This window comes from Zosterops lateralis, assembly GCF_965231275.1.
Source record: "Zosterops lateralis genome assembly, chromosome: 20".
In the NCBI taxonomy this organism is placed as follows: Eukaryota; Metazoa; Chordata; class Aves; order Passeriformes; family Zosteropidae; genus Zosterops; species Zosterops lateralis.
This window is the reverse complement of record NC_139780.1, coordinates 903,713-928,326: the sequence shown is the minus strand read 5'-3', so window position 1 is coordinate 928,326 and position 24,614 is coordinate 903,713. Positions and strand designations below refer to the sequence as shown.

At 46.8% G+C, this 24,614-nt stretch overlaps 1 protein-coding gene across 15 annotated transcripts in view; it reads left to right on the top strand.

Moving 5' to 3' along the window:
• ZNF618 (zinc finger protein 618) overlaps positions 1 to 24,614 on the top strand; it is a 124,868-nt gene that overhangs the window by 35,571 nt on the left and 64,683 nt on the right. For all 15 annotated transcript variants that reach the window (XM_083876138.1, XM_083876137.1, XM_083876139.1 and 12 more), the window contains exon 2: positions 19,500 to 19,543. In XM_083876138.1, coding sequence (XP_083732264.1) covers positions 19,500 to 19,543 — 44 coding nt within the window. The remainder of the gene's footprint in view (positions 1 to 19,499; positions 19,544 to 24,614) is intronic.

Genomic DNA, 24,614 nt, shown 5'->3' with positions numbered 1-24,614 from the left:
TGTGGCTGCCCCTGGATCCCTGGGATGGACATTGGGGCTGGAGCAGCCTGGGACAGTGGGAATGTCCCTGGGACAGTGGGGGGTGACCCTGCCCATGGCTGGGGTGGCACTGGATGATGTTTAATGTCCCTTCCAAACCAAACCAGTCTGTGATTCCATGGGATTTTATTTTTTTAGTAAAAGACAAGAGTAAAAGACCTTCCAGTCTTGGAGAGCTCTGGAGCCGTGGGGGGCAAACACCAGTGCAGAGGAAGGAGGAGTTGAGGAGTGAATCCCAAATAAAAGGGGATTTGCAGCAGGGAGCTGGGCTGGAAACCTGGGATGGGGAAGGCTCTGGTCCCTGTGGGTGAGCCATGGCACAGGGACAGTCCCCAGGACAGGATGGCACAGGGACTGTCCCCAGGACAGGGATGGCACAGGGCAGGACAGGGATGGCACAGGGACATCCCCAGGGCAGAGGTGACACAGGGACAGTCCCCAGCGCAGGGATGGCACAGGGACAGGGATGGCACAGGGACAGTCACTGGGACAGGGGTGGCACAGGGACAGTCCCCAGGGCAGGGATGGCACAGGGACATCCCCAGGACAGAGGGGGCACAGGGACAGTCCCCAGCACAGGTCTCCAGGCTGTGGCAGCTCTCACCTCCTACCTCCAGCCCATCTTTTAAACTCAGGAGCAGGGAATGTTTGTGCTGGGTTTTTCCATGGGAATGGGCCCTTTATCAGTAAATCAGAGCCTCCCCAGGCTGGTGAGCCTTGCAGGTCCCTTAAGGCTGTTCTTTCACCTCATTTTGGCAGGGCAGGTGGGTGCTGGTTAATGATTGCCCGGGACTGCTCCTGCCTGGGCTCAGTGGATGCCTGAGCGAGCCCAGAGCTGAGCTGGGTCAGGGATGATGTCCTGGAGCTCATCCCACAGCCAGCACAGGGACAGCAGCCTGGCTCTGACCCACCCTGCTCCCAAAACTGGGCTCTGTGCAGCTTCACAGAGTCTGAACATGAAATTGGAGGAATTGGGGAGCTGAGCCTGCACAGCAGCAGGTGGGTGCAGGGGAAAGCCTGGATTCCTTAACCTGTAGGATTTAATTTAAAGCCAGGCTTTGCTCCTTGCATCTCTTCTTCTCTGCTTCTGCCCAGGCCTCCAAACAGCTGGTTTTTTTATTTATTAAATAAATTGGTCGCTGCTAAAAGATGCTTATAATTATTTATTACTTATTTATCTGCATCCTCTTGATGCTTTTGGGAACCCAGGGCAGCTCAGCCGCCTTCCCAACCCTTGGGGCACCCACCCAGCAGCACCTTGAGGTGACACCCCCCAAAAAGTCCCTTTTATTTTTTATAAATTTGCCAACAAGGCAGTAATTCCAGCCATGCCTGGCTGCAGCTCCTGCCTGCCCAGGTTTAATGATTGCAGACTTTAGTGCTGGTTAAATAGTGCTCAACAAGGAAACGGGGGGGAAAAAACCACACTGGGATAATCTAAGAAAAACAAGGATTATAAAAATGGCTCGGAGGTGCTGCCTGTTGGAAGCAAAACCTATTTTGTGGGTTTGCTGCTGCACCTTTGCTTGGAAAAAAAAAAAAAAAAATTGGAGCAGTTGTTGCAGTCGTTTTCTCAGCAGATGGGCCGCTCCATCCGGCTGGAAAGCAATTATGTTGCTTGGCCCACTCTTGATTTGCACTTCTATTAGCACGGGCTTAACTACTGCTGCCTTGGGAGGGAGGCTCTGTGGATTAGTTCCTCTTGAAAACAAAACAAAAAACCCAAAAAAACCCAAAAAAAACCCCCCCAAAAAAACACCAAAAAAAAAAAAAAAAAAAACCAAAAAAAACCGAAAAAACCAACAAAACCAAACCAAAAAGAAAAAAAAAACACACCAAAAAAAACCTCCCAAAAAAACCAAAAAACACACACAAAAAAACCAAAAAAAACCAACAAAAAAAAAAAAACCACAAAAAACCAAAACAAACAAACAAACAAACAAACAAAACCCAAAAAAACCAACCAACCAACCAACCAAAAAAAACAAACCAAACACCAAACCAAACCAAAATCCAAAATCGAGCCCATGATGCACCACAGAAATTTTCTGGGAAAAAAAAAAAAAAAAAAAAAAAAGGGAAAAATTTGATGCCATTTCGGTGCCAATTTTGATTCAAAAATTGTTTCAAATGCTGCTGGAAGGTCACCTTGATATTCAGGTTCTTGGTGGCAATGCAAGAGGAAATTTCAAACAATGTAATGATGAGCAGTGCTGGCTCCACAGCCTTTTGTACAGCATGGGGAGTTCTCCTTGTGGAGGTCAAGAAATTCACTGGTAATGTTTTATATTGAATTCTTTCATTATGAGGAAGGACACGATGGATGACATTGGGATTCTTTTGGTGCTGGCAGGAGCTGCTGGTGAAAAAAAAACAAAAAACCAAAAAAACCCCAAACCTAAAAGGGGTTCTTAAGTGGTTTTTTAATTTTTTTTTTTTTTTTTTTTTTTTTTTTTTTTAGTGAAAGTCTTTATGAGTTTGAGGTATTAAAGAATTTCTCAAAATTCAGATGTGCTGGCCCTGGGATGGGATTTGGGCAACACCTTCCTGGGAGTGGGGCCTGCTGGGCCTGGTTGTTAAAATTCTTCCCAACTTCCTCAGTGCTCCAAAGCCTTTTTTTTAATTATTTTTTCCTGTCAAGCTGACAGCAGAGTTGAGGAGGACATGGCTTGGTGCTGCTGGATATTTATTTCCTGGTTCTGTTTGAAAAGAAGTGCCTGGGAGTTGCTGTGACTCTGCAAGGCCACCAGGATTCATTGGTGTTATTTCTTCTTCATTTCATCAAAAATGGATAAAAATTCCTGTTCCAGCTCTGAGTTTTTGTTCCAGCTCTGGGTTCTTGTTCCAGCTCTGAGTTCTAGATCCAGCCCTGGGTTCCTGTTCCATCCCTGGGTTCCTGTTCCAGCCCTGGGTTCCTGTTCCAGCCCTGGGTTCCTGTTCCAGCCCTGGGTTCCTGTTCCAGCCCTGGGTTCCTGTTCCAGCCCTGGGTTCCTGTTCCTGCCCTGGGTTCCTGTTCCTGCCCTGGGTTCCTGTTCCAGCTCTGAGTTTTTGTTCCAGCTCTGGGTTCTTGTTCCAGCTCTGAGTTCTAGATCCAGCCCTGGGTTCCTGTTCCATCCCTGGGTTCCTGTTCCATCCCTGGGTTCCTGTTCCATCCCTGGGTTCCTGTTCCAGCCCTGGGTTCCTGTACCATCCCTGGGTTCCCTCTCCAGCCCTGGGTTCCTGTTCCAGCTCTGGGTTCCTGTTCCTGCCCTGGGTTCCTGTTCCAGCTCTGGGTTCCTGTTCCAGCCCTGGGTTCCTGTTCCAGCCCTGGGTTCCCTCTCCAGCCCTGGGTTCCTGTTCCAGCTCTGGGTTCCTGTTCCTGCCCTGAGTTCTTGTTCCAGCCCTGGGTTCCTGTTCCAGCTCTGAGTTCTTGTTCCAGCCCTGGGTTCCTGTTCCAGCTCTATGAGGCTGCAGAGGTCCAGGGCTGGCTCTGGTGGGAGGCTCTGCTCTATTTTTGTATTTAATAAAGCTGCTGGTGTGTCCCCACCCCAAGCAGGAGCTCACAGACATTTTGCTCACCATTAATAGCCCGAGTTAATCTCCCAAGGAGACTTTTCCTGTGATATTGCTGTAAAACAAAGCAAAACAAAACAACCTTTCTTCCCTCAGCATCTCCATTGCACCACCCCCTCCCGAACAAACACAAAAAAATCCCAATTTCTCCTCTGACGAACAATGACTCATTCAGATTTTTTTTTCCTTTTTTTTTTTTTTCCTGTTTTTTAAAATTTATTTTGATTTTGGCCTGTACTGGCAGCTGGTGAGGATTGCTAAGCTCTAACCAGCCCCTGATTCCTTCTAACCTTGCCAAAACTTTTTTTTTAAAGTGTTTGGAGTGAAATTTTCCAAACCAGGTGTTTGCCTAAAGGGGGAAAATTCATTTGGAGAAGCCACAGCAAAAACTCTCAGTGCCCTGGGTAATGGATGGGTTTAGAGGAAGGAGGGTGAACCCAAAAATTGATGGGGATGGGGAAAAATCCAGATTTTTGGGGGCATTTAGGGGGGATTTCCTGCCTTTTCCTGATCTTGGGATTGTTGTGAGTTTAAAATGTGGTGAAATGTACCAGGATTTGGGGCTGGACCATCACTGAGCTCTTGGCTTTAGGGAAGGAGGAAAACCATGAGAAACTGGGAGAAGTTTTATTGTATTGCAGGGATGTGACACTGAGAAAAACCACCCTGGTCCGGCTGAATTCTTCACCTGGGGAAGTACCCAGGGAGAAAGGAAAGTACAAATATGGGAGAGGGAAAAAAAAAAACCCCAACCAGAAAAAAAAAAAAAATAGAGAGAAAATAATAATAATTTCTAGAAAATATTCTAAAAATTTTAATCCTAAGTAAAAAAAAAAAAAAAAAAAAAAAAATAGAGTCTGACAGAGACCAGCCAAGTTAATCTGGCTGCTGAAAATTTTCTTTTTTTCCCCCCATATTTTAATTTTTTAATCTAAATCAGATGGAATGGTGAGCACATTGAGGGTCCCATGGAAGGAGTGATGTGTGTTCACCATCTCAGGGTCAGAGAAGGGGCTGGGCTGGTGACACTTTAGAGTTGGTGGCACTTTAGGGTTGGTGGCACTTTAGGACTGGTGGCACCTCAGGGCTGGTGACACTTTAGGACTGGTGACACTTTAGGACTGGTGGCACTTTAGGACTGGTGACACTTTATGACTGGTGGCACTTTAGGGCTGGTGACACCTCAGGACTGGTGGCATTTTAGGGCTGGTGGCACTCTAGGACTGGTGACACTTTAAGGCTGGTGACACTTTAGGGCTGGTGGCACTTTAGGGCTGGTGGCACCTCAGGGCTGGTGGCACTTTAGGGCTGGTGACACTTTAGGGCTGGTGACACCTCAGGGCTGGTGGCACCTCAGGGCTGGTGGCACTTTAGGCCTGGTGGCACTTTAGGGCTGGTGGCACCTCAGGGCTGGTGGCACTTTAGGACTGGTGGCACTTTAGGGCTGGTGGCACCTCAGGGCTGGTGACACTTTAGGGCTGGTGGCACTTTAGGGCTGGTGGCACCTCAGGGCTGGTGGCACTTTAGGGCTGGTGACACTTTAGGGCTGGTGACACCTCAGGGCTGGTGGCACCTCAGGGCTGGTGGCACTTTAGGCCTGGTGGCACTTTAGGGCTGGTGACACTTTAGGACTGGTGGCACTTTAGGACTGGTGGCACTTTAGGGTTGGTGGCACCTCAGGACTGGTGGCACTTTAGGACTGGTGGCACTTTAGGGCTGGTGACACTTTAGGGTTGGTGGCACTTTAGGGCTGGTGGCACTTTAGGGCTGGTGACACCTCAGGGCTGGTGGCACCTCAGGGCTGGTGGCACCTCAGGGCTGGTGGCACTTTAGGGTTGGTGGCACCTCAGGGCTGGTGGCACCTCAGGGCTGGTGGCACTTTAGGGTTGGTGGCACTTTAGGACTGGTGGCACTTCTTTCTGATTTTTCAACACTGTTATTTTTTCCCCTGTTGGTTTTAATGTAAACCCTGAAAAAGTTCTGTTCTTTAATCCTGGAATTACCCGACGGTGCTGGCTGTGGTCTGTCAGGATTTCTGAGCTGTCACTTGATGCCTCTCCTTGTTTACTTGCTCTCACTTTATCTCCCAATTTCCAGATTTTTTCACGTTTTTTTCCTTTCCACCTAATGCCTTAATTCTGGTGCTTTATTAATCTATCTAATTACGTTGAGTTCAAGTTGTTTGAGATCCACTTATGTTGGTATAGGAAGTACTTACTGTACTAATCAAACCATCCAAGGTGGCTTTTCTGAAATCTTTAATTTGTGCTGTACATATTCCTGCCAATAACATCCAACTTTGGAACAATGCACCTTTCCTCTGTGTTTCCAAGGAGACCCTGAAATACATTAATTCTCTGATTTATTTATTTTTTTTTTTTCAAGTACAGCAATGATTTATCTGGGGTTGTGAGATGTTCCCCTTGTGTGGACACATCAAACCTCTGAAATCTCAGTGATGGTTTTTGTGCAGGGCTGGAAAAAAGGGGATTTTTTGGAGGGAAACAGCTGTTTGTCACAGGAATTAGTTCTCTTAAAGATTTCAAATATATATATTTAATATATAAATTTATATTAATTATATACATTTCTATATTAAATATATACATTTATATTAAATATATATTTTATATATAGTATATGTATTTTATATATAGTATATATATTTGTATATATAGTATATATTTCTATGTATAGTATTATATTATATATCATATAAATATATAAAAATATAAAATAGAAATATATAAGATATATTTATATATAAATATATAATATTTATATTATATATAATATATATATATTATATATATATAAATAGCACACTGGACATTTAATATTTGTACAATATAACATAATAAATGCAGAGAAAAATTTTCTTAGAAATTTCAAAATTTTATTTAAATTGGTTTTTAGGGGACCCTGAGAGGGCTCTTGTTTTGGACGGGAAGCATCTCTTTTGTGATCAGCATTTTGTTTCTCCTGCTGGAGAAGCAGGACCTTGGTACTGCTGGGTTTTGCTGCACGAGTATTATCAGAGCAAACACTGGATAGAGCTTTGCTCCATCTCTATTTTTCCCTATTTTTCTATTATTTTCTATGTTTTCCCTTGCTGGCTCATACAGGCAATGAAACCTTGAACAGGGTTGATAGTGGGAATTTCCCCCAAATGTCGTGTCCCCTGTGTGCCCCAGCACTGGACAGGGGGAAGGTCATCAAAAACCTGCAGAAACCCAAGTTTGTGAATCAACCTGGAGGTTCCAGGTGTGGGATGTGGCTCTGGCTGGAGCTGTACACGAGGCAGAGCAGCAGAACCAGGACATGCAATAACACCAAAGGAGCACTGCCAGAGTCAGAACACACCCTGAGCAGGGTGGGGGGAGCAGTCCAGGTGAGGGGCTCTTCCTGAAGCAGTGATCCCACAGAAAGGTCTGGGAGCTCTGCTCCTCTGGGAATCCAGTGGCTCAGGGCTGCTTGTCCTGTCCCAAATCCCAGATTCTCTCCAGGTGGGAATGCTTGGCTCCTCCCCCTGGGCATTGGGAGCATCTCCCAATGGGATGAGGAGTCGTGCAGTGGCTCCTTGATGGCCCATTAAACAGAGAGAGCTCCTGGAGGGAGTTCCCTGTGAGTCCTGGGCAAGGCATTGATGGGCCATGAGCAGAAGAGCCCAAAGGAGGGGCCTGGGAAAACACTGCGCCACCTGGTTCCAGCAGCTCATGGGGATGGGGATGGGATAAATACTGTGTGCACATCCTACACTAAACCCAGGACAGGACAGTGATGGCTTTTCCAGACAGCAGATACCATAACAAGGCTTGGGCACTAATTATTTTCTCTCATCCTGTGCTCCTCTGCCTCTGGAAGTGTTTGTTATCCCCGGGTGATTTGGGAGCAGGAGTTCTCTCAGCAGGACCCGTCCCTCAGTGTCAGGCACGTTCCAGGTGCCAGCCCCTGTGCTGGCCACAAGTGTGTCACTCCCAGAATAGCAGAAAGGTTTCCAGCTGAAGGAGGGAGAGTTTTTTTTGTGTGTGGTGGTTAATGATTAATTAGGTCAAATCCTCCAAAATTAGACTGCTGGAGAAGGAATGGGCCAACAATTTGCATTTTGACAAAACCTTCTGACAGAAACTGATGGGAGCTGATTCCTCCTCCTCCCCCCTTGTGCTCTGTCCCATGCCCCAAACTCACTTTTCCCCAGAAGAGGTTCCTTTTAAAATTTGTATCCATTAATATCCCAATTTCCTTTCCCCCCCTCTTTTTCAAATCTTGCATTAAACCCCTGTAGATTCTGCTTTAAGTAGGCAATTAAGCTAACAACATAATTATATCCCTTAATGCTCATTTTAACCGGTTTAGAGAAGAAACAAAAGGGGAAAGCAGCTTCAAATATATGGAAATAAAAGCTCTGTTGTACAGATATTTTTGATACTCAGGATAATTTGTGCAGAGTGCAGAGTTGGCCCATTAGAGGCTGTGGGGAGGCCTGGAGGTCACATTTAATGCCTCACAGGCACTGTGGGGTTTTTAACTTCTGAATGTCCGTTTTCTGAGCCCTACAAAATTTGGGGGCATCCCAGGAGAGATGGATGGATGGATGGATGGAGGGATGGATGGATGGATGGAGGGATGGATGGGGATGGATGGATGGATGGATGGGTGGATGGATGGAGGGATGGATGGATGGAGGGATGGAGGGAAGGATGGAGAGATGGATGGATGGAGGGATGGATGGATGGATGGATGGATGGATGGATGGATGGATGGATGGATGGAGGGATGGATGGATGGATGGATGGAGGGATGGATGGATGGATGGATGGATGGAGGGATGGAGGGATGGAGGGATGGATGGATGGATGGAGGGATGGATGGATGGATGGATGGAGGGATGGATGGAGGGATGGAGGGATGGATGGATGGATGGATGGATGGATGGATGGAGGGATGGATGGATGGATGGAGGGATGGATGGATGGATGGATGGATGGATGGATGGAGGGATGGAGGGATGGATGGATGGATGGATGGATGGATGGATGGAGGGATGGAGGGATGGATGGATGGATGGATGGATGGATGGATGGATGGATGGAGGGATGGATGGATGGATGGATGGATGGAGGGATGGATGGATGGATGGAGGGATGGATGGATGGAGGGATGGAGGGATGGAGGGATGGATGGATGGGTGGATGGATGGAGGGATGGATGGATGGATGGATGGATGGAGGGATGGATGGATGGATGGAGGGATGGATGGATGGAGGGATGGAGGGATGGATGGATGGATGGATGGATGGAGGGATGGATGGATGGATGGAGGGATGGATGGATGGAGGGATGGAGGGATGGAGGGATGGATGGATGGGTGGATGGATGGATGGATGGGTGGATGGATGGATGGGTGGATGACATTTGTGAGTAGCTGGAGATGCCCAATTCAGTTGTCATTTCAACAAAAGCAGATGTTTTTGGATGGTTTGCAATGGTGCAGCTCTGACAGGCTCCCCAGGCTCCCTCCAGAGGATTTCCCCCAAACTCAGGACCATCCTGTGCCCTCCTTTGTGTTCAGGACCATGTGGAGGCAAAGGGCATCAAAGCAGAGATCCCTCACCCAGGATGGGATTTGGGGATTGGAGAAAATCCCCACTATTCCCATATTTTATACAGATCCTTTCAATATCTGCTGTCACAGCTTCCCATCCATTGAATTCCCACACTTGAACTGTTCTGTGCAGTGTTAAATCCATCTGAGTGGATTTCTCAGATGTTTGAGTCATTCAGTGCCCTCAGCCAGTCCCAAAATCACTGACACACCGTGTTCCTTGGCTCCAAACATTCCCCTAGAAAACATCCGTGGCTGCTGAGGTTATCCGTGAGAAAATAAAGCAGATAGAAAAATAGAAAGCAGGTAGAAAAATAAAGCAGATAGAAAATAAAGTGCAGGTGAGCATCAGATTTTCTTTCCTAAGATGTGCACAGGACTCATGCGAAATTCAGCCCCAAAAAGGGATTCTTTAGAAACGTTTGTACTTTTTTTTTTTTTTTTTTGCATCACATTGGAGGTTTTCCAAGACAAATCTGTCCACTCCGCAGGGCTGTGCAAATAATTGATATTCTTGGTTTTCCGGAAGCTCTGAAAGATTGAAAAATTCCTTTTCCGGCTGAGCCAGAAGAAAAATAGATTGATTTGAATTTTTTTTTTTTTTTTTTTTTGTAGCCCAGGAAATAAGGAATATCTTTTTGAGTTTTTCCTTAGCCCAAACCATTGCTCAAAAGTGGAGATTTGAGAGTGAGAAGGTGCAGACCAAGAAAATTTGTTTTCCCACTTTACTTTCCAAACCACCATCATTTTTGGGAAGGCAGCAAAGCCACCCTCCCCTGGGGACACCAGTTTGGCCTTACTGGGGCTTTTTGGTAGTTTTTATTTAGATTTTTTTTTTTCTTTTTTTAAAATCTTGGAGGTTTGTTTGTTTATTCGTTGATTTAGATCTGCTCAGGAAGTGGATCTGGTGATATTTATAGGATTTGTGGTCGGCTGATGGGAGTTATTTTGCAAGCAGAATTTCTAAGAATTCTACTTTCAGCCTGCTTTTTCTTCAACTTCATTTCCTCCCTTCCTTCTCTTTTTTTTTTTTTTTTTTCTCTTTTTACTATTTTTTCCCTGTTTTTTTTTCTTATTTTTTGGTTTTTGAGGGAGCCAGGCAGTCTAAACTCTTTCCAAATTCCCCCTGTAATTACTGCTCTTTCTTAAGTTTGAAGAAATTACCCAGCTTTGTATCCCTGCCCCTTTTCTTACTTTTAGACCAATGTGGTTTGACTGTTTTTTTCCCTTTTCCAAAGTAAAATTACCACCATTTCATGCTATTTAAACAAACCAATCACACAAAATGGGGAGAGGAGGTGAGGACCCACAGTTACCCACCCAAGGGAGGATGTTTTAGTTCCAACCTCACAGCCTGTCTAGAAATGCTACATAGGATTTTTTTAAAAAATAAAGATAAAATTTCTATTTTATAAGGGAAAAATTATATTTTATTTATTTATTTTTTTATTTTATATATTTATATTTATTTTATATATTTATATTTATAATTATAATTACATTTATATTTATATTTACATTTATATTTATATTTACATTTATATTTATATTTATATTTATATTTATATATTTATATTTATATTTTGCAAATGCAGAGCCTTTCCCATGAGCACTGGGAGGGTTTTTTTGTGCCAGCCCTGGAGGGGATCCTTGGGCAGCTCCTCATGGTGCTGTTCCCACCTCCATCTCACAGCAATACTTATCAAATTATTCATTTATTTTTTTTTTCTATTCTAGATCAATTTTTCTGCCTTGAATTGTATTCTTCAAGTGTTTAAATTTCCATTGTTTATCTCAGATTGAGGCTGAGCATTTGCAGCCCCTCTGCAGTGCTGTTTGCTACGGAGAGACCCAAAGCGTTCCTCAAAATTCACCAAAAAAAAGAGATAAAAACAACCCCAAAATGTACAATTTTGCTGGGTTTGAGTTTTCCTGGTGTGTTGGGTCAATTCCCAGAGATCCATCCATGTCTCTGTGCTGGTGGAGCCCCAAGGGGACTTTGCTGTTCCATGGGTGACTCTGGATTTTCCTCTATGGAAAAGCTTGGCTGGATTTTTCTCCAGATCCTTTATATGGTTTTGTTGGGAAAGATGGGGTAAGAAGGATCTGATTGTCTGGTAAGAAATACTGGAGGTGTAAAAGCTGTGAGTGAAATAGAAATGAAATCCAGCTCTGAGATATGATCATGGCAGGCAGGAAGACGGGGATGAGCTGGAGATGGGTGGAAGGACAGAAAACAAAAGGCCCCAAGGGTGCAGCCCCTCTCCACCCTGCCAAGGCATCAGGGAAAAGGTGGATAAGAAAAGTCTCTTTAGAGTTTAGAATACAGGATGATGTGGTGATAGAGCAGTTCTCATGGGCTGCAGGCAAAGCCTGTAGGGTTTGTATCTGGCGCCGGTTGGTCACTGTAAATTAGAATATTCAACACAAAAGGAGATGGAATGGATTGGAACAAGGTCCTTGCTCTCTTACCTCTCTTAACTTTTTTACCTCCCTCACCTCACCCCCTCTCTCTCCCTCTCTCTTTGGGGTTCCCTCCAGCCCAGGCTGGTGGCTGAAGGCAAATCCCTTTTTACCCACAATTTTGCAATAAACCCATGTATTTCTAGAACATCCCAACCTGCAGGTCCTTCCCACCATCCCTGCCATGAGGGAAAGTGCAGGGGAAGGTCCTGTCAGTCCCAGGGCAGTGGAGCCTCCCAGCCCCATCAGAGTCCCCAGGGCAGGGGCTGGAGGAGCTGAACTCCTGAACAGAATGTGTTGAATGATTCTGGGATTCCCTGCATAAATAAGTCCTATTTTCATTTTTATTTTTTTTTCTTATTTTAATATTTTTTTCCCCGTGTGCGTTCATAGCTTGTTGGAAATGTTTGTTTTATCAACTTGGAAAAGTGCCTGTAATGGGATTTTTTATTTTTTTTTTTTTAAATTGATTTCCTGAGAGTTTCCTGTGAAATTGGAAACCTGGAAAAAAGGGGTGGATTTCTGAAATCCTATTTACCCCTTTTTTCTCCCCCCCATAAAGTAAAAAATAACAATACCTCCCTCCCCCCAAGGTTTCATTCCATATACATTTATTCTTGAAAAATATTTCCAGCTGTTTCTTTTGCTGGGAAACTCATACCATGTGTAAACAACTGCTCCGTGCACATAATTCTGTTGTTTTGCCCGGTCACTCTTATTTTCCAGCTCTTATAATATGAGAGTTCAGAGTAATCAGTAATGCCTTTTCTCCTCTTCACCCTCAATTTGATTATTTTTCTCATAAAGAACAAAGTGAGGAGAGCACTGAGCAACAGGAGATGGAAAAAATATTTTGATTACTTTTGGGTTGCTTATAATCAAGGAGTAACTCTTTAAATTCAGACCAATTTGCTGCAATTGATTTATTCATAATTTTAATTTCATGACTGTTTCAGGGGAGAAAAACAAAAAGTACACGAGGTTGAAGCTTTTTTTTTAATACTGGTTTGAACATTTGTAGCTTCGGTTAAAATTTATTTAATGTTCCTTTTTCTTTGGTTCCTTCTGCTGGCATGTGCTGCTTGAATCTCCCTGCCAGGGGAGGAAAAAATTGAAATTCAAAGCACAAATTTTGCCAGTTCATAAAATTACTCACAGGAATATTCCCTTGACTCAGAGCCTTTCAACCTTTCTGGGGCTGCCTGGAATGTGGGAACTGGGAATGGGTGACAAAGGACATTTCCTGGGGGAATTGTGGTGGGATTCTTCCTTTCCTCACTGATTTTGGTGTTTTTCCCCCCAAATTTCAGCCCCAGGTGTGCCTCTTCCAGCAGAAATTCGATTTTTTCTGTTTAAAACTCTTCAGGAGAATTTGTAATTGTGGGTTACAGAAATGAGGTGGGTGCAGGGTGGTGAATGGAGGTTATAAAATGGGGAGATAATAAATAGACAAGAAGTAAATCCGGTGAAATTGAATGAGAAAAAATTTTAGACTTTGTGATTTTTTTATTATTATTATTTTTAGTTATTTTTATTGTTTACCTACCTATAGTTTTAACCTCCATGGTGCAACTTGTTGTGTCCCAGACCAGATTCTGGGGGGAGGAGAGAAGCCTGAGGGAACCCAGTTTGCAAAACCAAAACCAAAATAAACCAAAACCACCCCCCCAAAAAAAAACCCAAAACAAACAAACCCAAAAATCCCAAAAAAACAACAAAAAAACCCCCACAAAAACAAAAACACCAAAACCAAAACCCAAAAACCAAACAAACAAAAAACAAAACAAGCAAAAAAAACCCAAACAACCACACCAAAAAAAAAAAAAAAAAAAAAAAAAAAGAGGAATATTTTAAAGGAAAATAATTCTCCTGCCAATACAAAGAGAACAGAAATCAACAGAGCAAGACCCCCTGGACTGAGTTTGAAGTGTCACAGCCAGAGCAGAGAAGATCATTCCCATCTTTTCCCATTTTGGCATCTCCAGGAGAACCCTGAGCTCACAACTGACCTGATCCACCCCCTCATTGTGTTTGTCATTAGTGTTTGTCATTAATTAGTGATTGGGGGCACCTTGTGGCTTCCCAGAGTGTGGGAGCAGAGAAGAACCTTGGCAGCTGTTAATGATCCCCAGGGATAATTAAAACAGGGATGGTGGCACTGCAGGAAGGACTGGGGACCTGGGGTGGCTGGACAGGGGATGATGGAGCCCAGAGCTCCAGGTGGAGGTGCTGGGTGACCCTGCCCAGGTGCTGGTCACTGGGGTGTCCCCTGGCCCCCCAGGACTTGTGTCCCCCTTGTGACATCCACAGGAGGGGCCCTGGCCAAGCTGGGCTGATGTTCCCATCCAGGAGCTGCTCTGGTTCATTCCAGGCTCAGCTCCCATCTCGAGCTGTTGATTTGTGTGTGGTAAAGGTGCTCACAGGGGTGAGGTGGATGCTCAGTGACCTTGAGGAGTTTGGTCTGCTCAGACCCTCCCCAGGGACAAAAGGTCAGAGAGGCACCATGTGGGCACTGCTGGGCCCCCTCTGTCCCCTGGCAGCCACCACTGGGGTGTCCTGTGTCACCACAGGGGACAGGGCATGTCCCTGCAGGGCACAGCCACCCCTGGGCCTTCCCAGGGGGGAACTGGGCTGGGAATGTCAACACTGGGCATGGCCAGGAGAGAGGAGCACCTTCCTCTGGCACTGGGGTGGCCACTGGTCACTCAGGGATTGTCCCTGGTGGTCACTGGTCACTCAGGGGTGGCCCCTGGTGGTCACTGGTCACTCAGGGATGGCCCCTGGTGGTCACTGGTCACTCAGGGGTGGCCCCTGGTGGTCACTGGTCACTCGGGGATGGTCCTGGGGCTGTGCTGGAGCCCAGGTGTGGTCACTGGTCACTCAGGGATGGTCCCTGGTGGTCACTGGTCACTCAGGGATGGCCCCTGGTGGTCACTGGTCACTCAGGGATTGTCCCTGGTGGTCACTGGTCACTCAGGGATGGTTCCTGGAGCCCAGGGGTGGTCACTGGTCACTCAGGGGTGATCACTGGTCACTCAGGGGTGGCCCCTGGAGCCCAGGGGTGGTCACTGGTCACTCAGGGATTGTCTAGAGCTGTGCTGGACCCAGCTGTGGTCACTGGTCACTCAGGGGTGATCACTGGTCACTCAGGGGTGGCCCCTGGAGCCCAGGGGTGGTCACTGGTCACTCAGGGGTGGCCCCTGGTGGTCACTGGTCACTCAGGGATGGCCCCTGGTGGTCACTGGTCACTCAGGGATGGCCCCTGGTGGTCACTGGTCACTCAGGGATGGCCCCTGGCCACCAGCATCCCCACCCTGGGTGTTGCCCCATGTCCAGGGGGGTTTGCAGACCCCACAGCGGATTTTTGGGGTTGGGGAACCCTCCCTCTGGGACTGAGCAGATGCCTCAGGGAGAGCTCCCATTTCCTCCTTGCAAATATTTTTTTTATTATTATTAATATTTTGGTTGTTTCTTGAGGGGAGAAGCTCCAGCTGAGGAAATAGGCGGTGCATTCCTCCAGCCCCAAGAACTCTCTTGTTCCCAAGTGGAAAATTCTGAAAATTCATCCCTTTTGTATTGGCAAAGGCAAAGGATGAGGAGGGGATGAGCCGCAGGCAGGGGAGATCTCTGTCCTTCATGCAGGGGATGCCTGGATGAACCAGAGGAAACAGCCTTAAAATGCACCAGGGAAGGTGTAGAAAAAAAAATGGTATTTAGAAAAAATATTTGATATTTAGAAATAAATGATCTTTTGATATTAGGGAAACAAAATCCTCATGAAAAGGAGGATCAGGCATGAGAAGGGCTGCCCAGGGCAGGAGTGGAATCACATCCCTGGGAATGTCAAAAGCTCTGCTTGGATCCAGCTTTGCTTCCTTCTCTCCAAATCCACCCTTGGGGCTCCTCAGCATCCTCTCTGTTGGATTTTTTTTTTTAAACCCCTTTTTAATCTGGATTTTTTGCTTCCTCCTACAAAAATCCAGATTAAAAAGGGGCACATTTATGGGTCCTCGTGCTCTGCAGATGTTTTGGAGCTGTTCTGCTGCTTTTCCCCCCTCCTGTTTAATAAAAATTAAATAGGGAACTGCCAGTGTCTTGCCCTTTGTTTAAAGAAAAGAAAAAAAAAAATAAATAAAGCACTTCCTGCATTTTCTGTGGCTCTGAAGTCAATAACCCCAGAGAGCACAGGTAGCAGGCCTGCAGTTATTTTTATGGCACATTCCTGTTTTCAGTTGCTTCTCCCTTGGCCAAATTTGAATTATTTTGGGGTGAAATTTTCCACGCTGGGTGCTCCAATATTGAATGCGTGGTTTGTGTGACTCAGCTGTCTTTGGGAAGGGGTTTGGGGGCAGCAAAGTGGGGATTTGGGTTATTTTTCTGGTTTTTTTCCCCTCAGGTGAACAAGAATAGAGAGGGAAGGTGCTGGGGAGAGCAGGGTCTGCTCCTCCAGGCAGAATTAGGGATGTCTCCTTTGGGATGGGGTTCAGAGGCAAATCACAGGAGGTGGCAGTGTCTGAATAAATAAATAAATCCCTAAATCCCTGGGTTTAACCCCTTTTCCCCCGGGCAGGGCTGGGCAGAGCTCTGGGGGTTCCCAGTGCCCCCATCCCATCCATGGGGCTGATGGAGCCTGGATGCAAATCCCAGTTATTTGAATAATTGTCTCTAATCAGAATTTAAGAGATCAGGCAGGAAGGCTGGGCTTAAATCGTCTGAAATCTCATTTCACATTTTTATTGCTTTTAGGTTTTTTTTTTTGTTTTGTTTTGCTGTAACTGTTAAAATGTTGGGCTTTTTCCCTGATATAATGTAACCCCCTTGATAAACATGGATTTCTCAGGTCACTTCTACATCTGCTTGGTCTCCTGTTTTTTTTTTTTTTTTACCCTGTTAGAAGATGTTGACTGATACATTTCTTATTTATCACCATTTACTTTTTTTTGCTTACAGCTCGATTTGAGGAGCATATGGCCCGAAACCACATTCTGCTTGTGTGCAGTTTCACTTAAAGGCTATTTATTAGAATTAGTTAAACAAAACCATCCTAAATGCACCCAATATTTAGAGAAGCAACTTTAGGGAACAACATTTTGAATTATAAATGATTTTATGGGGCAGATTGTGTGACATTCTCCAGCCTATTCCAGCACCTCACATCTGCAAATTCAAATTCTGCTCCTCTCTTTTTTCAATTAGAAATTAGGAAATGACCAAAATCAATAATTTGGGTAAATGAGAGTGCAGGAGATTCCTGTTCCCTTCCACAGAGATGTGACTTTGTTGGGAGCTGCCCCTGACCCAATTTTGGCCCATTCTGGTGATTTCCAGCCTTTCACTTTTCCCCTTCCTCCTGCTATTTTAGTTCTCTCTTTTAGCCACTTTTTAGAATTTGGACGGAATGTTTTAGTTTAAATGGATTTTATTTTGGAATGAACAGGCTGAGAGAGTTGGGAATGTCCACCTGGAGAGGAAAAAGCTCCAGGGAGAGCTCAGAGCCCCTGGCAGGGCATAAAGGGGCTCCAGGAGAGCTGGAGAGGGACTGGGGACAAGGGCTGGAGGGACAGGACACAGGGAATGGCTTTGGGCAGGGCTGGATGGGAGATTGGGCAGGAATTCCTGACTGGGATGGAATTCCCAGAGCAGCTGTGGCTGCCCCTGGATCCCTGGAATGGACATTGGGGCTTGGAGCAGCCTGGGACAGTGGGAGGTGACCCTGGGACAGTGGGAGTGACCCTGGGACAGTGGGAGGTGACCCTGGGACAGTGGGGGGTGACCCTGGGACAGTGGGGGGTGACCCTGGGACAGTGGGAGGTGACCCTGGGACAGTGGGAGGTGTCCCTGCCATGGCTGGGGTGGGACAGGATGGGATTTAAGGTCCCTTCCCATCCAAACCAGTCTGGGATTCTGTGGATTTGTTTATTTCATCATCCAGAAACATTTCAAACAGCTGGATCTGATCTCATTGAGGCTCAGCTCGGTGTTTCTGTCTAATGGATCATCCCCAGGATCACTCCTGGCTGTGAAACCATTGAGATTAGAGCCCTTACCTGTCGTGGTTCCTTTATTTTTTTCCTCATATTTTTCTTTCAAAATAAGGAAACTTCCCCATCCTGGGGATTGTTTGGGTGTCTGTGCAGGGCCAGGGGGTGGATTCCATCACCCTCATGGCTCAGAGCATCCTCCAGCTCAGGCTATTCCCTGGCTCCATGATGATTTCCCATGGAATTCTCATGGCAGGAGCTCCCTGTGCTCCAAGATGTGGCTCTTGGGTTGTGAACAAAACTCTTTTTCCAGAGAGGAATTGTGAGGTTCCCACCTCAGCACCCCAGAATTCTGTCCTGGCTCTATATTAAATCTCCTTTTCCCCCATTTCCCTGCACAAATCTAATCTTGTAGAAAATGCCCCCAAGCTTTGAGCAATCTACCAGTTGCAGGAACCCATAAAGCTATTTTTTTTTCTTTTTTTTTTTTTTTTTTTTTTTCCTTTTTTTTTTTTCTTTTTCCCATTGTGTAAGCATGACAAATCATTAATTTTTGATTGATTGCTTTGAATTATGGGTGCTCTGACATCCTTTCTGTAGCTGAACAGCTGTATAACAAATGAACATATCAGTGCTCACAAAAGATTGGAGATCTAACAGAAGCAATTACATTGTCAGCTCCTCCCTTCTGCCTTTTCCCAGGCAATGGAGAGGAGGAAAAAAATTAACAGAAATTCCTCAAGTGGCTCACAATAATAATAATAATAATAATCGTAATTTAAAAAATTACCTTTTTGTAATCGAGTTAGATTTTTATCTCTTAATTTCCAGTGGATTTTGTATCCCTTCAAAAGGCAGGTTGTGTTTCTGCTTTGTGTGACTTGGACAATCCTTTTGAAGAAAATTTTACGTGAAAAATTAAAAAAAATAAAAATCAAAATTGCAATTTTTTTTTTTTATTTTTGGTCGCTATTCCTTTAAGATTTCAGAATTGCACCAGTGCACTAAATGTGACCTCCATAACTTTTAAATTAAGAATTTATGCTGGCTTGAAATTTATGAAATATTTCAGCATGAAAGAAAGCCTTTTTCCCTCAGGAAAATTGAGCAATAAATCACAGCACTCTCGATTTACTGCCCTACAGCCAGCCAAAGATAGGATTTTTTTTTTTTCCTTCCCCCCTTCATTCTGGAAAAAAAAAAAAAAAAGAAAAAAAAAATGTAATCATATAAGACAGCTTAGCTGCTATCCTCCCACTCTCTAGAATTTTTAATTTCAGCTGTTTCTGCTTGGATTTATTTCCAATATTCCTGCTCGGCTTTTCAATTTCCTCAGTTATTAAATTTTAATTCAGTGCATTAGCATTTAAATTAAAAAAGGGTTTATTTTATCGAAATCGTTGGCTGGCCCCCATCCTGCTGCACACGAATTGCCTGTTTCTGCCATTTGCACAAAATGTGAAATGCAGCTAATATCTTTTAACTTGTATTTGCACAAATTCAGAAATAAAAAATTTCTGGGATTGGAATAATATTGTTCTTTCCAAGGAAGGCTCCTCATCAGAGAGCCAGGGGAGAGTGTCCCTGCTCAGCCCTGCAGGGGCTAATTAGGGCACTAATTAGGGCACTAATGAGGGGAGCAGGGCCATTCCCACATGGACATTGGGACAATGGACATGGACATTGGGACATTTGGACAATCCTTGGGGTGGTTTGGCATCCAAGGGATTTTGGCTTGAAAATTGGGTTGTTGGGGAGTGAGCAGCAGGGCTTGGGGCTTGTGGAGCTCCTGGAGAACCTTCTGCAGCCTTGTCCTCCTGAACCTCACCAGTTATTTTGTTTTGTTTTGATCCCCCCAGGCCGACGGGAGCAGCAGCAGTGGGAGGAGGAGCTCTTCCAGCAGGTAGGGCTGGGCTGGGCTGGGCTGGGCTGGGCTGGGCTGGGCTGCTGGCCCAGGTGGGATGTGCTGGGTGGGGACAGCCCTGCTCAGGGGTGTTCTCCAGCCTGGACATGGGCTGGCTGCACAGGAGGGAGGGGAGGGAGCTCTCAGAGCCCAGTGTCTGTTTGGGGAGAGGGATGTGAGATCTGGCCTCATCCTGGCCTTGGGGACTGAAAGCAGAGGTGGTTTGTGAGCAGGGTGAGGCTCTTGGGCTGTGCAGACCCTTCTGTCCTTCAGGAGGAGGGGACAGAGTGTCCCACCAGCCCAGCCCCCTGTGTGACCCCACTGCGAGGTGTCTCTGCTGCTCCCACTCTGGACAGGGACAGCCTGGACATGGGGTGGCTGCACAGGAGGGAGGGGAGGGAGCTCTCAGAGCCCAGTGTCTGTTTGGGGAGAGGGATGTGGGATCTGGCCTCATCTTGGCCTTGGGCACTGAAAGCAGAAGTGATTTGTGTGTGGAGTTCCAGCTGAGTGCCTCCAGGTTGAGGCTCTTGGGCTGTGCAGACCCTTCTGTCCTTCAGAAGGGGGGGACAGAGTGTCCCACCAGCCCAGCCCCCTGTGATGACCCCACTGAGGGGTGTCTCTGCTGCTCCCACTCTGGACAGGGACATGCTGGGGTGGCTCTGCCCTGGGCTGTGGCCTCCTGTCCCCTCCAGGGCCTGGAAAACACTGTGAAAGTTTTATTCCTTAAATAAAACTTAGATAAAACTGATGTTCTCCCACTGCTGATGGTGCAGAGCCCTTGCTGGGTGCAATGTTCCCACCAGTGCTGGTCCCTGCCCAGTGCCCCAGCTCTGCCAGTGGATTTCAGGATGAAATTCTCAAATTCCTGGCACTGTTCTGTCCAGTTGGCTCTGCCTGGCATTGAACATGCCTGGGGTGCCCCTGAGCTGGGCAGAGGGGGACAACTTCTCTGTCTCACTTTGGGGATGGCTCATCTGGGTCCAGCAGTGTTTTGCTATTTCCCAGGACACTGGGAATGAGCCTGAAGGAAATGTTGGAATGAAACTTCAGGCTGAGGAGCAAGGGGAGAGAAGCCAGGCATCCCTTCCTTCCCATGGATTATTTATTCCAAACTTCAACTCAGCTCTCACTGGAGGGCAAATGTATTCTCCATGTGGGAGCTGACCTTTGGGGTGTCCATGTCACCTTTGGGGTGTCCATGTCACCTTTGGAGTGTCCACATCACCTTTGGGGTGTCCATGTCACCTTTGGAGTGTCCATGTCACCTTTGGAGTGTCCACATCACCTTTGGGGTGTCCATGTCACCTTTGGACTGTCCACGTCACCTTTGGGGTGTCCACCTTGCATTTGGAGTGTCCATGTCACCTTTGGAGTGTCCATGTCACCTTTGGACTGTTCATGTCACCTTTGGGGTGTCCACCTTGCATTTGGGGTGTCCATGTCCCCTTTGGGGTGTCCATGTCACCTTTGGGGTGTCCATGTCACCTCCCTGGGGTTCCCCTGTGGCTGAACATCCTCCCAGGAGTGACTGATGGTCCTTCCCAGGGCAGGGATGGAGCTCCTGGCCAGGTGGGAGAACTTCCCTCTGTGTTCCCTGTTCCTTTGTGTGTCCAGAGGAGTGTGAGGCTGGTCATGGCTTTTTCCCTTGTAGAAATCCTCCTTTATCATCTGCCTGACTGAACAAAACATGGCCACAGAAAAGAGAATGACCAAGTCCATTTAAAAATAATAAAACACAATCAAAATGTGGTATTTCAAGAAAGCTCTGTCAGTGATTGAAGGTGGAGATGAGGCTCTGACTGAATCTGTGAGGTCATCAGTGGATGGAGAAACAAAATGGATGTTTTGCTGCTTGCAGCCCTCACTAATTGCAAACTATCGAGGAAGCTTTTAACAATTAATTTAGATCAGTAAAAAATATAAGCCAAAATAATATAGCATAATAAAATATAGTATAATATAATGTAGTGTAATGTAATTAATATAATATAATATAATATAATCAAAGTATAGTTGCCTGGATTTTATCTTCCTGCAGTATTTTTTTTCACAGCAGCAGCCTCGGTCTAAGGTGCTGACTCTAGTATTGGGTCAATCCTATTTTTCCTTTTTTTTTTAACTGCAGTGAATTGATTTTATTCTGTTTCAAGCAAACACTGAAAGCTCAGAAGGGCCAGGGGTTTGTGACCCCACCAGCCCCAGCTCCAGAGGCCTTTTGCTGCCTTTGGAAGAACAGGGGTGAGGGTGAGAGCACTCACCATATTCTCCTCCCCCATTAACTCCTCTGTGCTCTTTGCACCTCACTGAGTGCTCAGTAATGGGAGATTTTAAAAGGTGAAGAGAATTTTTCAGAACACAAAAAAAAAATTCCCCCTTCCCTGAAGGCAGCCAGAAGAGAGATGGCTGCTTGCCTTGGGGGAGATGACAACTCAGAGACAACCTGACAAAGCTGTGCGTGTTTTTGAACACTCCAGAAAAGGTAGATCAGAGGCTTCTTTCTTCCTTTTTGCAAGGAAAAAAGAGACAGTCAACAAAATTAAAAAGCAGCAAATTAAAAGGCAATAAAAGGCAGGATGTTTTGCTGCATGATGGGCAGTGATGAGATGGGAGGGTGACACCAGGAGTTGGGTGCTCAGAGGGGCTGGGAGGGGACTCAGCTGGAACACAGAGACAGGGGGTGGGTTCACAGAACCCAGACTGGTTTGGGGTGGGAGGGATCTTAAAGCTCATCCAGTCCCACCCCAGCCATGGCAGGGACACCTCCCACTGTCCCAGGACACCTCCCACTGTCCCAGGCTGCCCCAAGCCCCAATGTCCATCCCAGGGATCCAGGGGCAGCCACAGCTGCTCTGGGCACCCTGTGCCAGGGCCTCCCCACCCTGCCAGGGAACAATTCCTGCCCAATCTCCCATCCAGCCTTTCCCAAAGCCATTCCCTGTGTCCTGTCCCTCCATCCCTTGTCCCCAGTCCCTCCCCAGCTCTCCTGGAGTCCCTTTATGCCCTGCCAGGGGCTCTGAGCTCTCCCTGGAGCTTTTTCTTCTCCAGGTGAGCCCCCCCCAGCTCTCCCAGCCTGGCTCTGGAGCAGAGGAGCTCCATCCCTCAGAGCAGTTCTGTGGCCTCCTCTGGACTCTCTCCAGCAGCTCCTGGTGTTCTATTGGAGGCCCCAGTACTGGAGATGGTCTGGCCCCATCCTGTGGGTGAGCACATGGCAGGGGGTTGGTTCCACTGGAGACTTTCTTGACACTTCTCCTGAAGCCTCTTCTGCTCATGATGGGTGTCCCAGAGGGCTGGAGTGTCCCAGGGGGCTGGTGGGATGGGAGGGCACTGTGGGAGCAGCACTGGGAGTCTCCAGAAGACTCTTGGAGCACTAACAACTTCCCAGTAATTAATGTCAGCGTTCAGATGGTGGGCTCTGCATCCTCACAAGAAATAATTGAAAAACCAAATGTGCAATTAGGTCTGACAAGCAGCGTGTGCTTTTCTTGGTCACCAGAGCCTTGTGTAGTGGTGTGTTAGACACAGTTTTATATAATTATTATTGTTTCTATGGCGGGTGTCAGAAGGAAAGGAGGAATTTCAGTTCCGAGTCCTCTGTTGGCTATTTATTTTAAAGCCATTAGATTTGTTTTCAGACTTAACTACACTTAATGTGCGAGACTCCTGCTGAATAAATCAGCCCCTGCCATAGGAGCTGCATCTGTTTGCAGAGGGAATGGAGCCAGCTGGAAGCTCAGCCCCATCAGCAGCAGGGCTGTCACCAGCCGGGGGCCCAGCTCAGCACAGCTGTGCCTGTGGAGCAGGGGAGACCCAGGCCTGGGGCTGGGAGCTGCTGCCAGGGCAGGGCAGGGCAGGGCAGGGCTGGCTCTCACTCAGGGCTGCAGCTCCCAGAAGGGCTCAGGGGGGTGAGGGTCCAGCACAAGGCTCTGGGTGCTGGCCCAGGAGTGCCCAGGGTGGGCTTTGGGTGTCCCAGCTCTGCCTTGGTGCAGTTTTTTCCCAGGTATTCCAGACCAAACTGTGGTGCCTCAGGGGTCTCGGTGTTTCAGCCTGTGCCACAGGAGATCTGACTCTCATGGAATCACAGAATCCCTGAGCTGGAAGGATCCACCAGGATCAGAGTCCAGCTCCTGGCCCTGCACAGACCCCCCAACAATCCCACCCTGGGCACCCTGGGAGTGGTGTCCAGACACTCCTGGAGCTCTTGGGGCTGGGACCATTCCCTGGGCAGCCCTGGGAGGAAGAAGCTGTTGAGAAACACTTTGCTTTTTCTCAGTTCACCTTTCTCCAGCCTCCCTGGTGGCACCTTCCTCACGTTCATTGCTCCATCCTCTGTGGACATGCAGCTCCTCCCCAGCAGCTCCTGCCACCCAAGGGAGTGCCCTGGGATGGCACCAGCTCTTCTCCCAGCTCACCATGTCCCCAGCACTGGGAAAGGACAATTTCTGAGTTTGTGTCCTCTGAAGCTCCTCAGGAGAGGACTCTACACTCTGTGGAAGGACAAGCCTAGGACTGGGTATTTCCAGGAAGCAAAATTATTTGAATTGTCTCCCCTTTCTTTAAGAGGCAACCTGTGGGAATTTTCAGTCCCAGAGTGCCAAGAAAAAACGCTTCTGACTCATTCTGCATCAGAAAAAAAGAGAAAACTCTTACTAATTAGGCAAGGAATTAAATAAGCCTTGGTGCCTGCTGAAGGGCTCTCACCAGCCATCTTCAAAAAGAAACAAACCAACCAACCAGCACAAAATCTCCCAAAAATGTCCTCTGGGCAGTTTGAGAGCAGGGGATAGTTCAGTTCTGTACCATAACCAGCACAGAAGCTGTGGGGAACCCAAAAAGGTTTCCTTGAAACCCAAAAGAAGGTGAAATATCCACACACAAGGAGATGGCAGCGCTCAGACACATCCCAGCTCCGAGGGATGGGAGTATTTTCTGTGTAAACCACACCAGTTTGCCCAGTGCCAAACTCCTGGAGAGCTTTGGATGGTGTGAGGTGGAGAAACATCCTTTTCTGGAGGCACAAAACACCGAGATGGGGCAGCTCTAAAGCCTCAGGAAATCCTGGGGTCACCCCCTC